Genomic DNA, 15,193 nt, shown 5'->3' with positions numbered 1-15,193 from the left:
GTTTGGACCATGAGTATTTAGGAAAACATGAACCAACATGATAATTCCGAATTTCTGAGCGGTCTTGTCTGAAACGTGATTCAGCTAAAAAGAAAGTCCTGTATAGGCCGGACTTCAGGCAGGGGCTGCAAGCTTTTGTACGTTGAGTGGTAAGCGCAAGAATAAGGTAGGCTAGTTCATGTCGATCGCACGCTAAAAAATTGTACCGGCATTTACGTATATATATATAGGCCTATATTAGGATAGCCTATGTATGCAATAAATGCATCCATGGTACCGGTACCAATAATACATTATGGTAACACCAGAACACAGAAGCTGTTCATCGTACCCTATGTTGTAGCCTCTAGGTCGTATACATAACCAAAGCTTTGGTAGGCCTATATGTGCATCAGAATCGTTATCCTTGTGGAAAGGTCGAAACTCGGCGATAATAATCCGTCTTAAAACACCTGAACACTGTATGTCTAGTGCCATGCAGTTGCCTTACACGATTGAGCACTATGACCAGGAGATTGGACTGCTGAGCTAAGTATAACTTACCTATCGCCGATGCAGACTGCAGTATTAACAGTTAAGTAGAAATGCATTAAATGAGCAATTTATGACAGTAGCAGTTGTGTTAAAGCAAAGCCAAACAACGGCCATTTTGTTACGACAACGTTGACTATGTGCCATAGTGGAAAATATGGTAGCTGCACATAGAAGATTCATCAATATGCACTCTGAATTTTTCATCTTCACGTTGACTTATAGTAAACGAACAAAAAAAAACTTTTTGTGTAAACACCAATTTATAGTAAATAAACAAGTGTGCCAAATTGCAGAGCATGGCAGGATTTTTTAGCTGAAATGGTATTGCACATTGGAAGTAGAGCCATCTTTCCAAAAAACACTTCTTTTATATCAGTTTTTTATTATAAAAGGCCTCACTTCGCCAAGCACAAACACCGAACGTGCCTGGGCCATGAGCTGCGTTTGACCAGCTGTTTCCTTGCACATCAGAATTTTGCTTCTACACTCCCAAGATGTAGACGAAAACTGTCATACTCTGCAGTACGACAAGTGAGTCTTCAGTGCACACCATCACACCAAAATTAGTGTTTTTATTTCCTAAACAAAAGTCAGTCACTGCTTTCACTGTTAGCCGGACTGCAGAGTTTGGCATAGGCAGCTTCACTGCACTAAGTTTCCAATTGATTTGAAGATTAACCTTGCTCTGGTACCATCGATGACCACCAATATGACCCCAGGCTCATTTGATAGGTTATATATTCCAAACAGTAAGATCTTGTAAATTACTCCGGTCTCCTATTTTCTTTATAGGTTCTCGTTTACTGTTTTCACTCACACAACTTTGTTGCGTTTATTAGAAGTTTTTATATTTTTCTTGTTTGGGGTCATAAAGAACCGTATCGTTGATCATTCCTCTGATGCTAAGCGTAGTCTGGTGGCACGTCAAACACCTCAAGATGTGAAGCAAATTATTCGCAGCTGTGGCATTTTAACAGAAGCACCTCCAGCTGTTCCAAACACCATCATCCGTCAGGGTGCAAGAGGTGCTTCATTTGTCCAAGACTAGACAATTGGATTGGACAAAAAGTGTAGATTCACCTGCAGTACATGTCACAACACCAGCTGCGAAGAACACAGCAAAATGGTCTGTAATCAGTGCCAGGAGTAAATTAATTGTGTATTGAGCACTACAACACCACCAGAAACAACACCACCACCAACAACACCACCACCAACAACACCACCACTACACAACACCGGCACTACACTACATTGTTCTGACAATAAATATTGCTTGATAACAAATTGAATTTTTCGCCTGGTGTATAAGTGCATTTTCAGTGATGGGGTCATATTGACCCCAGGGTACCATTTAAGTGGTTTTTTTCATGGTACCAGAGCAGGGTTAAACAAGTCAAATTGTGTAAATCACTGTGTACTTGTACACTTCCATTGCCTCTGAGCATATTTTTGTGCACGGCACTAGTCCTTTTTGGTTGTTTGGCTCACCCAATATTTTTCTAAAAACGACCATACTCTGCAGTCCAGACCGTAAGTAAGTCACGCAGCCCATTGTTAAAGATAGGCGGTTAAGTTACGAGAATGGGTATGCAAAAAATCGATTTAAGCTATTTAGGGTTTAATGGAATTAAATTAAATTGTAGATTTAGGTTAGGTTTGGGTTCCTATGTTATAAAATATCAGTTGGGGTGACAAGAAATCATGAAAAATAGCTATACTGTATATGGCATGTGTTTAGACTTTCAAAAGCAGTCATTTGTTCAAAAAAATTAGTCGTAGCTGTGGAAAAAGAGTTAACATTGTAAGGGAATTTGCGTATAGCAGTAAGAAACGTATGTGCAGCGAATTTATTGGAAGCAGGATTATTGTCCAAAATCCGAATCTGTATTTCATGGCAGGATTCACCGAAATTTCTGGTGTGCAGACCCAATAACTCATGTATGCAATGGCTAGCCAAATGTGCACCTATTAAATCTTTGTTCAATTCATATCAAACACTTATGTATGTATAGGTTTATTTAACGGCCTATCAAAAAGTCTTGTGTGCCTGATAAATTTTTATCCAAATTTAACCAATTATTATGGAAAAATGAAAAAGCCAATCTTGTTCATTCGTCACACTTCAATAATTCTAAACATTTTGATATTTGAAGTTTTTGGATTGTCTTTTGGCTGCTATATTTATGTGGCCTTTGCTTCGTGTTTTGTGCAAAACTTTTTTGATAAAGAGAATCTCCTGCACAAGAAAAGCTGATGAATTTCCTAGGTTATAATCTATTATGAAAGGTTAAGAGTAGGTTGTGCAATGGCTATTTATTTGTCCTTCAAATTAAGGCTCATACAAAGTCAAGAGTGCAGAAAGTTTTTTGAAATTTATGTCGTGTATACAGCTGCCACGAAATACAGAACTGTCCAATATTACTGTCCAATGTTTGTTTACAATCCTAAATTTATGAATTTTAACACTTTTCGCCTAAAGTATATTGAGATTGAAAATAACTTATGTACTACTCCCTGGAATGGAAGGAATCATTGCAGGGAGTAGTAGATAAGCTATTTTCAATCTAGGAAATGTCTCTTCCGTTGTGATATCTTCCATGCTTCTGTGAATATGCAAAATATGATTTCTTGTTGATTTCAGAAGATATTGATTTGGAAAAAAACAGTTGCCGGTAGTTTGATAAGAACATCACGGAAATTTCAGGTGTAACCAGGAATTTTCCTCCTTCCTTATTGCACAAAAACAAGATACTGGTATAACTCTGTTGATCAAATATTTTTCCGAGCTCCATGATTTTCCACAAGACCCAGTTTAACAGTTGTAAAATGTCATTGAAGGCTTTTTAATAATAGCTTAGCTCTTGGTGAAGTATAGTACAGTGAGACCTCGTTAATCCGGACCCCGAACAACCGGAATCCCCGCTATCCGACACAAAACTGCCGAGAACGGATTTCTTCCTATGCATTTTACCCCTTTAATCCGGAAACCCCGCTGTCCGACTCCGACTCAAAAGTTTTGGAACAAATGTGCTAAATCTATAGCAAAAAAATCCGATAAACCGGATTATTAAGAGTGAAGCGAAAATGATTTATGATTGTCCTAGATACAGTAAATAGTTAACGAAAACAATAGCCGATTATCTACGCATAATAATGTAGGTAATGTCATAATAAACCAGGTACTTTGAATTGGAGTAAGGTTCATACTGCATTTTGAATACGGTGCTGCATTTGCAAGATTGATTGATTTTTCGTTTTCCGATAATCCGGATACCCCGCTAAACCGACATTTTGTGATGGAACAAAGTGGTCCGGATTAACGAGGTCTCACTGTATACATATTTCTTTTCTTTAACAGTAACTTTATATCAACTGAAAAATTGGCTATTATATACATGTAAAGTCTTTTATTGCATATTGTTCCATCAAGTATCTAAGTTTCTCTTTTTAAAATGGATAAGTTGGCAATTCATGATGCAGATCTGAAGGAAAAGGTGAGAAATGTGTAGATTTTTCGTCATTTCTTCCTATCAGTTACATTTTTTATTCTTACCATTAACACACTTTACTACAAATGACTTTAAGTGTTTTAACATTTCAAATGCGACTTTCCAGTAGTTCACATTTTTTGGCTTTTTAGTAAAATGCATCTTTATAAATAGTATTAAATCATTTTATTTACTGGTATCAGAAGCGTGCAATCATTTTATGCAAAGGGCCAAATTTGAATGTGTTGAAAACTGCGAGAGCCAGACAATCAGTTAATTACATAGAAACATACATACGAATACACGATGTATATACAAACCTTAAAAACAAACATATTATATTACAGCGTACAATGTACAAAAGTTTTCAATATATGAAAATACTATTTATTATATATAGAAATACATGATGTCTAACACTTAGTTTTTGGTATTATGCTGTAACAAATGTAATTTCTAGTATCAACAATGAGTTCACAGACGATGGCATTTATGACTTTAACAATTGCAGAGCACATATTTTTACAAAATATAGTCTATATACATATTGAAGTTATGCAAGTTACATAAAATGGTTGCATTGCACACAACCTGCGCACCAGTGAATTATAAATACGTTATACAGAGCTATCTATTTTGGAATATTCAGGTTGACAAATTCAGGGAAGACATCACTACCGAAGCTGAACATTTGATTGCAGATTTCTTTCCAAGAAAATGCATTGAACTAGACGCGCTATTGAAGGTAATAATTGTTTCTTATGGCATAAATTTTTAACAAGTTCTTTAATCTGCTCTACATTTTTTATAAACTGAATACTTCTTCATGCAGGTGAAATGAGCTTTTTTAATTGCGATTTGTTTCATGTATAATTGTGAATTAGATCAAAAAGTGTCGACTCTCGTATATGTAAAATTTTTACCACAGTTCCTTAGCGAACAAGTTTGTAATATATACTCATTTTTTATTATGAAACACTTTATTAGAACCAGTGGAAAACTTTTTTCCAAAAATTAAAAAAATTCACTAGAAAAACTTAGAAATCATATACTGTATGAGTAAAAAAATCAGATATTTATGCCATGCATAGGCTATACTGTGTATTTGGAACAGTGCAGATCATGTATGCTCGTTTCTGGTAACTTGCTGTTTAAATGGTGTAACAACTTTAAGAATGTGTTAAAGTTGAAATATTGGTTTCTACAATGTGTCTTTTTTCATCTACCTAATATCTCCACCGAAAATTATTTGCTGTCAATTTTATCAATCTTGTACAACTCTAAGCAATTTTTTCGCCCGCTTAAATCTTTTAGTTACTAAGCGTCCACCATACTTCAGATTCTGGTTTGCTTTTGTTGTTGCATTCATGCTGTTTTTGTATGGTTACTACATAGTGATATTCAGTAACATCGAATGTTTATGCTGGTGTGATGTCTTACAAGTTGTGATTGTTCCTTTTGTAATTTCAGGAAGATTTTCTGCAGCTGGAAAAGACAACCTCTGTGAAAGGTCCCATCAATCTTCCGGTTCCTGATCCAATTGTGTTAAACCACAATGACAGTGACAATCAAAATGGTCCATCGTCAAGCAAGAAGCGAAAACTTGCCACAACTGTTAACGAGCACGGTGAAGCAGGCGAATCAGGTGCGTAATTTCTAATGAAATCATTTACTATCATACTTTGGGTGGCAGTGAAACATTACGTTCCATATCTCTGTTCCTGTGGTGGACTGCATGCTGTTATTATGAAGGTGGATTCCGAATTAAAATTGATTTGCTTTTTGCAGGGACTAAAGTTTTCATTTTTCCTAATGGAGTTGTTCCATGCAACGAAAAGGTTTTAAAAATAGTTGATCTCTTAAAACCCGAAGTTCGGACTCTAATTGAAAAATGCAATACAGTTCGCATGTGGGTCACTCTTCTTATACCAAAAATAGAAGATGGCAACAATTTTGGAGTTTCTATACAGGTGCATAGATTAGTAATACGCCTGTTGACTGTCAGTTTCTTTTTTGACGTCTAAGCGCCAAATTTGATAAATAGTTTTTTTACTTCAGTGGCGGTTGTTGCTCTTGGGTATTTCAAAGTATTTTCTTACTTTTAGGAAGAAACCCTATCAGAATTACGACAAGTTGAAGGTGAAAGCGCTTCGTTTCTTGACCAAATCTCTAAATATTTCTTTACAAGGTAAAACTTACAACTTGATTTTGTGTTTAAACTACAGAGCAAATCATGAGCGGCCGCTAATGCTTTACAATGTTTAGGGGTCAAATTATAGCAAAGGCCGCAAAGTATCCGCACATTGGAGACTATAGACAATTTATTGGCGAACTGGATGAAAAGCAGTTTTTGAGTTTGCGTTTAATTGCTTCAGAACTAAGAAATCATTATGTAAGTAATTTTATATTCCAGTACGTTATGGTTCTTAGTTGCTAGTTAAGCAAACCATTTTTGTGAATAGATGTCTACCTTGGAATTCGTAGGAAATTCTTTACTAACTCCACTATTATTTTTCCAGTCAGTTCTTCACGACATGATTATAAAAAATATTGAAAAAATCAAGAAACCACGGAACGTTAACATCGACGGAATGTATTGAGGGTTTCCCCCAAACATTTTGCAGTGATGTAAATGTTTAAGGGTTGAGGGCTCGCGAATGTTGACGTCATGGGAGAGAAAAATGTGGTCTCGAAAGTGTTTTATTCTTTTTATCTGGTTATGGGACAGTCGTGCTTTGAAACTGCCAATACTTAACATTCACTGCTTTTAGCTGTTGTTTTGTAACCTCTGTCTATTTCGAGATAATGAAATTGTTATACTAAGCTTGTGAAATTTGTCAATCTTAACTCTTTTTGGTGACTTCCATTGTGACTATGTTCAAATCCAATTATGAAGATTTTCTTTTCTGGGAAATCACCCAACGTTAATGTGTTCTGCTTTTCGTAAATAAAAGTTGTGATTTTGTATGAAGTTAAGACCAAGAAAGCTGCACTATACGATTATATGGTAGGCTACTCGCACATCGTTTTACGCAAGCTGTTTTTGCTTCCCGAAGGAAAACAACGTGCCGATTAATACGACATTGTTTAGGTGAGTGAAGCATAGTGATATCGCGCAGGTTAGTCTCGTCTTTTCGTTATTTTGGTTTATATTGCAAACTTTTAGGTTAAAAATGCACTTTTTCGGCGGCAGGCGAGGGCCACCTCCGGTACATAACCATGTATGGTAGCTTACAGTATTTCAACACAGCAAGAACCAATATTTTAAATAGAAGAAGGAAGGAAAAATTAATGTAGTTTCTACTTGTACATTTCTTCAATACAAAGCTGATTGTGCGAGAGTTTGCTTAAACTAGAACGATACTAAGTTATCCATGATGATAGTGGACATTACTTTATGAGATATTAACGTCCACAATTATGGTATTTATCTTATTGTAATTTGATTTAAATACATAAGCTTGTACATCAATAGCCAAGAATGTGCATGATCAGAGACCAGAAGCTTTTTGTTGTTAGTTATTTTTGATACTAATTTTTAGAACTCGATATAAAGTTTTTTAAGATGTATTAATGTCGTAAGCTGTAATAACTATTACTGCGTATAACATGTTTGCGGACTAACCAAACCTGAATAATAAACTACGCAGAAGTTTCATAAAAATTCTAATTTATTCTAAGTTAGTTTATTCTAATTCTAAGTTAGGTTTCCTTCGCATATTATAACATAATGCAATAAATGTTTCAAATCTGCTGAATAACGTTTGCCATATTCATATAGTTGTAAGCCTGATCTTTCAAGCGCCGTTGTGCCATTCAAGAAAACAGTTTCTTCTAAATGAGTGAAAACTGACCAATAAAGTAACTTTAACAGCTGCATGAAAGCGTTTTACACTATTTCAAATCTTCTGCAGAAATATTTCCGTTGGAGATTTTCGTTGATCTGTTGCAGATGTTTTAATTTATTGAATCTAAACCTACAACACGCATAGCCATGTCGCAAGTTTTTCCCCTATGAGTGTGGTGCTATATGGTATGGTATATCACAATTTTCATCCTCAGCCTGAGGAAAGTCTTAAACAAAAATTGGTAGGCCTAAGCAAGTTAGCCTATATTGCCGCAATTTTCTTTTAATGAAAAAGGAATCAGCACACCAAAAACGTTTGGGAAACACTGCTTTGAAGAATAAAAACTTTTCTTATTTTAGTTTATTAATTTGTATTTTGAATTGTGTTGCAAGCGGGGCAAAAATTTTTAACAAATTTTAATTTTTAAAGATTTTTTGATTTTTTCTTTGAAACATCCGCCCCAAAATTCGCAGAGAGCAAAAATATTTTTTGTACGCCTGAAAAAACTGCTTAAAACGCCGACAAATGAACTTTATTTTCTCTTATTTACTTGCACAGTAGATGGCAATTTGAACGGAGCTTTCATAGTAGGCCTACTGTATTTAATCAAACAGTGGTTATAGCCGATAAGGAGCCGCAAACAGGAAAATGCAACGAACGAAAAGTAATGAAGACGTAAAAACGCCAAGTTTACATATAACTCAAAAAGTTAGGTTCTTGAGAGGAAAGCATGGCCTCCTTAGATCGTGAATTGACTTATTTGATTGCGATGATTTCTTTGTTATCTCAAATGTCGGAAATATTTTATGTCCCGGCAATACGGCAACGAGTGAAGCAATGTGATCGATTTGTCGGGTGTATGTTTTACAAAACGATAATGTATCATTTGGAACATCATTGTTTGACAAGATGTCACGGTATGACGTCACGAAAATCAAACATGCATTTTTTAATACCACCACATCGTTCTACAGCTTCTAAAACCTAATAAGGCAACTGAGGGATCCTTTTAGTGGAAGCAATATTCGAAATACTTATTAACAAATGCTTTTAGAATCTAATGTGTCACAGAAAACACAAAAAATTTCAAACGAATTTTTTCTGCCGTTTGGTCATAGACTTTGCTTAGGATGCGTGGCATAAATATGTCTTGTGGGTATGCAGTAATACTCATCACTGGGTTTTGCAGAATCTTTTTTTCAGCGGAATTGTTTTTGGTTGAAGTTTGCTAGGTTTTATTCTGCACCACGAAGGTTACTTCAATGAGTGGGGCTCTGCATCGCCTGAAAATGTTTCTTCTGATTATGAAAATCTTTGCTCATTTCAAGGGGGCAAGTTAGATTTGGTGCTCACACTATCCATGGTGTTGGCAAATGTGTGTAATCTACCTGTAGGTTTTGTCGCTGGTCTCATTCTCGCCTTCACAAGCAAGAAGGGATCCTGGGTTGTATATTTGTTTTTTACCCTGATTAGCACGAGTGATTGCGGCTTCCTAATTTCTAATGTTCCCACAGCCCATCTTTTTCCGAAGCTTCAAGGATTGTGAGTGTCTTTGATTGAAGGAGCATTTGATTCAAGTGGAATGGTCGTTATGTTCGCAAAGATTGCTTAATTATCAACGTGGTTGTAGCCTACTTTGCAAACAATATTTGTGTTTACAGCATTTTGCGGATTGTTACCGTTTATCAGAAGCTTCTTGTTAATGCCACAAATGCACATTCCATACAATGTGTCTTCTGATTTCAAATATGGACTAGGAGATTGTCAAGGACAGAATTCGACCAGGAATGAAAGTACACCTTTAACAAAGGTACCTGAGCAGTCGAACCTTTCTCAATCAAATTTTAGTGAGAATATTTACAGTCAAAAGATCATTTATCAAAAGAGTTTCTGGTTCGGTGCCTACCATCTTGCTATATCGCAATTGCGTAACCAGTTTTTCTATGGTACGTTGAATTCATATCTAAAAACAGCTAGCTCATGGCGATGCAACAAAGGAAAGTCGATACATTAACCATTTTGGTATAATTCAAATGCTGGGTATCGTCGTGGCACCTGTAATAGGCTTGCTAATGGATTTTTTAATCTATTATTTTCAAAACGATGTCGAAACCCATGAAGTCCAGAAAACGTGCTTTATCAGTGGGTGTCGGGACCGTTTCCAGTTTGCTGGTATTATTTTCCATAACTTTCCTGAATCCTGATCTCCATCTGTAATACTTTTATTCTTAATATTATTTGCCGCATCAATTTTAACAGTCTTTTTCCGTTTTCTTCTTCATGTGCTTTCCAATGCAACATTTAGGTAAACTGTACGGTTTAACAACTTTCATTGCAACTTGCGTAACTCCTTTACAATTTGCTTTGTCAGTGACTGTAGAAAATAGATTTGGAGGAGATTTTAAGGTGGTTAACGGAATTTTACTTTGCCTGTACATTATGTCTTTTATACATCCTATAAATCTCTTTTTAGAGTCGAAAAGGGTTACCTGCACGGAAATTACATCAGTAGAGAGATAAATACTTTCGAAGTCTATGTATAGGCTTTCGCATGCTTTAACATTTGTTTCATGCATTAACATTTGTTTCCTCTTCATTCTATTGTCAGCTCAAAACGTTTTTATGTAAGCGAGGTTTTGGGCTTTTTTTATTTACTACTTTTGGGCTTGTTTTTAATCAATTCTTGAAATTTCAATAAATTTAAACGTTTGAGATAAAACTTCAAATTTTTATTAGTTTATTTTTAAAAGACTTGAGTCCCTTGTTTTTTGAAAGTCCTGGAGAACTTTGCTTACGCATCACTAAACATATAAAATACACTCATCTTTTGAAAACTATATATACTGTACGCTATTGAGCTATGGTTCCCCATGATGGAGTATCACACTTGAATCGATAATGCCACTACACGATATGTTTTATTGTATACAATGACACGTGTAAGAAAAGGGATATAGTTGATACATGGTCAATAAAGTGACGACAGACATAAAGCCTGAACATCCTTTAGTTTCCGCAAACTCTTTCGCACTCTTCTTGGGTCTTGAAGTTATTGTTGTTTCCCCTACATCCTCCATACACGAAGACCTGGCAAGATGCAGCTTCAGAGTTGTAGAACCTGAAAGTCAAAAGCGTGTGATTAACATAAAGTCGGAGTTTGCTTTCAATTTCAACTCCTACAAACGCTCATATAAAAAGCAAAGGTTATTGCACCAACTCATGAGCGTGGAATATCAATATTTTAGAATAGATTTTTTGTACAAAAATATTACGTAGAAAATTCAAATAACTACAATTATGAAGAAGTAAACTTTTATGTCGTCACCATCTTATATGATATCCTTTGCAACGTCCCATTTTACTCGGCAGATTGCAGTCCTCATTACCAAGAACCAAGTCAGCAACGCCTTTGAAAAATACTTTGTATTGGTGTGTGCACGTATAAATAACTAAATGTTTAAAGAAAACCAAAATGGTTGTTATAGCTGTTTTATACGAAAATATATCGATATAGTTCAGAAAGCGTTGAATAAAAGACCTACCTGCCAAAAGAATGGTAACAGCCAGCATTAAAATCAAACCTTTTCCCATGTTGCTTGAAGTTGATCGCAAATTACTTTCACAATGATTATATTGATAAGATTTTGATAGCTGAGGAACAAAAACTCGAGTCAGTTCTAATTAAATAGCAAGGGCGCACTTAGAAGTCGAACGTTGCTAGAAAAGCTTAAAGTAAACGACAGGATTTTTTCAGTTCTATTCTTTCTGAATTACGTACAGCGTAAAATTCATGGAGTTAGTTCTTAAACTGTGCTAAGATTTTGTTTGCTTCCGCATCCTTTCAACCGACTCTACTAAACGTCTTAATCACTCTTAGAAAGGCCATACTGTTGTGAACAATGCAGAGAAAGCTTACGGGTTTTAAATCTTTCTGGACGTAACTTGAATCGAAGTTTAAAAACATTAAGTGAAAAAAAAGTTTGCCTTCAAAATACAACTGTTGATTGGTTTTGAGTGTGCTTGTGGAGAAAGAAGTCTTACGTCAAAGGGTCGGTTGTTTGTTTCGCAGATGACGTGAGGAAACAATTTAAAAAAACATTTCCTCCGGTTGCTTGAATTTCAAGAAGCACAAAAGATCTCGGTCATAAAACGCTTCGCTTCACGCGATTGGAAAACTTCAAAGTGACTTTCCGCCTTTTATTTTTGCGTGCAGCCGATGACGTCTCGATTTCTGCGAATACTAAACAACACACCTCTCAACTATAAACGAAAACAATTTTTCTGTTTTGTTGAGCAACTGCATTTTCTATTTCAAAATAATTTTGTTTTAATTACTTGTTTTTACGCTTTCGAAGGGTTTTGATTTTTCATTTTTATTTCATTTTCGTTTTGTTTTTTCATTTATTTACGTTCAAGGTTTTTGTTTATTGCTATAAAGTGCGTTCATGTTTCATGGTAAAGCATTTAATATGTATTGGTAAGTGATATACTGTATAGTATTTAAACCTATTCACTAATGTTGTACAAATTAGTTAAGGTTGATCGGGGATGGTAATAGATTTTGCTTGACAACACTCTGTAAATATTGTACGTTGTTGTAAATCAATTTTCATGATCGTTTAATAATTTAATTAATGCGTTGTTCCTGATTTTGAAATATTCTGTCGGTATCCATCATGTGTTTGTGAGTTTACGTAACTATTTTGGAAAGTTCACTTTCAACCTGTATATATCCAACTTAAAGAAAGAGAAAATTTGTTTAAAAATGACTGAAGGAGCCACCGCACCTATAGCAGAATCGCGCAGCGGAACAATTTGAAGTAATTAAAATTTATTGGTCGCGGAAAAACAAAAACCTGAAGATTGATTGCAAAACACGAAATCAACTTCAAAATAATCGTCATCCTGCTTGACTTGTATTGAGGAAATACTTTCTTGTCATAAAAAAGCTGATGGTTTGCGTCGACAACAACTAGGGTCATTGAACCACGCTACTCGTTAACACAAAGAGCAATAGCCTGGAAAGTTATAATAGTCAATTGCGAAATTGAGTGGCCATTTCAGCTTCCGCTTCATTAATTCGAAAGGTGACTTTCTTCAATACTTTTATATCGCAAAAAAAACAATAGAATGATAACAATTCAGCGTGCATTTTTCACTTTGCTGAAATTTTAACAAAACCTACAATGCTGCCTTTGTTCTCAATTTTTTCACTTTAAACAGTATGAACAAAATCTTGGATGATATCTGCATTTATTGAATGATTATATGGCAATGCAGCACGCTAAATCACATTAGCTTTTATCTGTCAAATGCGCATGGGATATATGTTAAAATGTGCGCATTATCGTGAGCTGAATTATTATGATAGATGATAGACTAATGGTTACTGAGATGGCAAATGAAATGAAAGCGCCTAAACGTTCAAACATTTCTTCTCACAATCTTTTCGGTTGAAGAATCTATTTTCATTGCCCTGGCATCCTCCGTAAATGAAAATTTCACATTGCCCCGTTGCCGAATTGTAGTGCCTATGAAAGAAAAATGTATTGACATCTTATAGTATTTCATTACTATATAATTGGGTTTTGGTGAACATTTTCTAGATTCTAAATTACACCTGAATTAACAAAACTGCGGTTGATCAAATTTTAAGGTTCACTTAATAAATATCTTTCAAAGAAGACGTCTATTAACTTAATAGGCCTTTCGGCCTGCGTTGTCTCGCGTCAGCGCTATATGCTTTTTTCTTACCATCTTTGAAACCATGCGAAGCATAACCCGCGGATTGCAGGAAGGCTGCAAGTATCGCCAGCGGGTGAATTCTCACCGAATGCTGTAGTAGAAAAGCATAGATATGGATTTGATTCAATTTCCACTATAAACAGTTCATAAAATTAAAATATATAACCTCGTTTATAGAGATATTACCTCCGATTAGAGTAATGAGAGCCAACGCCAAAAGAAAAGCAGTTTTCATTTTTCTTGCAAGTCGTGTAAATCTTCACAATGATATTACGTATATAACGATATGGCTTAGCCTTATATAGTCTTCTTCAATATTTCTATTGATTTAAGAAATTTAATTTGAATACGAGTTAAAATTTAATTCAAGATCTGTGTCTCACAATAAAGACCCATTCTAAACGCATCAGAGTGTCGCTAACCCTGCATTAATACAGCGCAAGCAGTAATCTTCATACATCAATCCATACGTTTGATAACTTTCTTATTGGAAACACAAACTTCGCGTGGTTATACCACAGGCGAATGCGCTTGAACCAGTAGAATAACTGCTGTTTTATAAAAAAAAGCTTCGTCTGACTGTATTGTTTGCGATTGAGTTGTTTTGTCACTGCCAGGATTTCGTCACAGTGTTTCCGATTTATTTTTGTAAAATCGAAGAAACGGTTTATTTTTAAAACTATCTTATATCCTTTTAACTTTTTTTTATTACTTTATTAGCCATGGTTGCTGTATTTTAACATATTTTTCTGTGTTTCTACATATTCATCTTCTACGGTTTAGACAGGTTTTCGCTATGTTTTGGATTGCAAGGCGAACATGATCTCGCCACCAAAGGAAAAGTTTATTAAAGGTCATTTAATCATTTTGAATAGCCAAACGCAATCGATATTGGACGATTATTCGGATATTGCTTATTAAGCTTTAGTTTGCCAGTTTGCTATGTAAATATTCAGAATTTCTAAATCATGGAAATTTTAGCAATCAACGATTAATTAATTAATTATTATTAAACCGATAAATCAGCCTCGCAGAATGCCCCGACATCGATTAAACGGCTGCCGATTTTAAAATTTAAATTAGGCTTAAATTAGATTGTTAAGAAAGCTATGTTGGATGAAAAGTCTAGCGTTCGCCAATAATTAATTATTAATTCGAATAATCACCTGAAACCAATTAATCGGTTAAAGCTTAATAAAAACCTTTATCACAGGACTGTTTTTTAAATAAATATATTAAGTTATTAATATAAAATATAGTAATTAATTGGTTCAAGAAGTTTACTTTTGCAGCGGCATAACAGAACGTCTAAAAACATTGGGGTTTGCCAATAAATCTGGTCCCGTTTATTTCTGCTTTATTGACTTTCTGTGCACTTGATTCACAAATCGTATTAGTTAATTTATTTATCTTTGTTTTTCTGCCTTCTCTATAGTCTCATTTCGTAAGATAAGATCGTTTGCAGCGTCATTAGAAGCCGAAAACGAATCATTTTATTTGCGTTTTCACGACCATTGTTGATTGCATGAAAGTAATCATTAAAGCAGTCAAAAACGAAGGTTTTTTTTTATCCTA

At 35.0% G+C, this 15,193-nt stretch overlaps 3 protein-coding genes across 3 annotated transcripts; 1 reads left to right on the top strand and 2 right to left on the bottom strand.

Annotated features, from left to right (window-relative positions):
• The first annotated feature begins 1,266 nt into the window (after positions 1–1,266).
• On the top strand, positions 1,267–6,996 carry LOC143469248 (proteasome activator complex subunit 3-like). Its single transcript, XM_076966885.1, has 7 exons — positions 1,267–4,031; positions 4,675–4,770; positions 5,496–5,670; positions 5,814–5,995; positions 6,131–6,213; positions 6,291–6,417; positions 6,545–6,996. The coding sequence occupies exons 1-7, from the start codon at positions 3,990–3,992 to the stop codon at positions 6,623–6,625; spliced, it is 786 nt and encodes a 261-aa protein (XP_076823000.1). The 5' UTR covers positions 1,267–3,989; the 3' UTR covers positions 6,626–6,996.
• Positions 6,997–10,772: 3,776 nt separating this feature from the next.
• Positions 10,773–11,697, bottom strand: LOC143469111 (kappaPI-actitoxin-Avd3b-like). Its single transcript, XM_076966675.1, has 3 exons — positions 11,416–11,697; positions 11,199–11,280; positions 10,773–10,991 (listed from the first exon to the last, which is right to left on the bottom strand). The coding sequence occupies exons 1-3, from the start codon at positions 11,462–11,464 to the stop codon at positions 10,880–10,882; spliced, it is 243 nt and encodes an 80-aa protein (XP_076822790.1). The 5' UTR covers positions 11,465–11,697; the 3' UTR covers positions 10,773–10,879.
• Positions 11,698–13,109: 1,412 nt separating this feature from the next.
• Positions 13,110–13,959, bottom strand: LOC143469119 (PI-actitoxin-Axm2b-like). The gene is made up of 3 exons (XM_076966690.1): positions 13,805–13,959; positions 13,628–13,709; positions 13,110–13,404 (listed from the first exon to the last, which is right to left on the bottom strand). The coding sequence occupies exons 1-3, from the start codon at positions 13,851–13,853 to the stop codon at positions 13,290–13,292; spliced, it is 246 nt and encodes an 81-aa protein (XP_076822805.1). The 5' UTR covers positions 13,854–13,959; the 3' UTR covers positions 13,110–13,289.
• Between the last annotated feature and the right edge of the window lie 1,234 nt (positions 13,960–15,193).

Source organism: Clavelina lepadiformis, chromosome 8 (assembly GCF_947623445.1).
Source record: "Clavelina lepadiformis chromosome 8, kaClaLepa1.1, whole genome shotgun sequence".
NCBI classification, from domain to species: Eukaryota; Metazoa; Chordata; class Ascidiacea; order Aplousobranchia; family Clavelinidae; genus Clavelina; species Clavelina lepadiformis.
The sequence above is the reverse complement of the archived record's forward strand: the minus strand, read 5'-3'. Positions and strand labels throughout refer to the sequence as shown.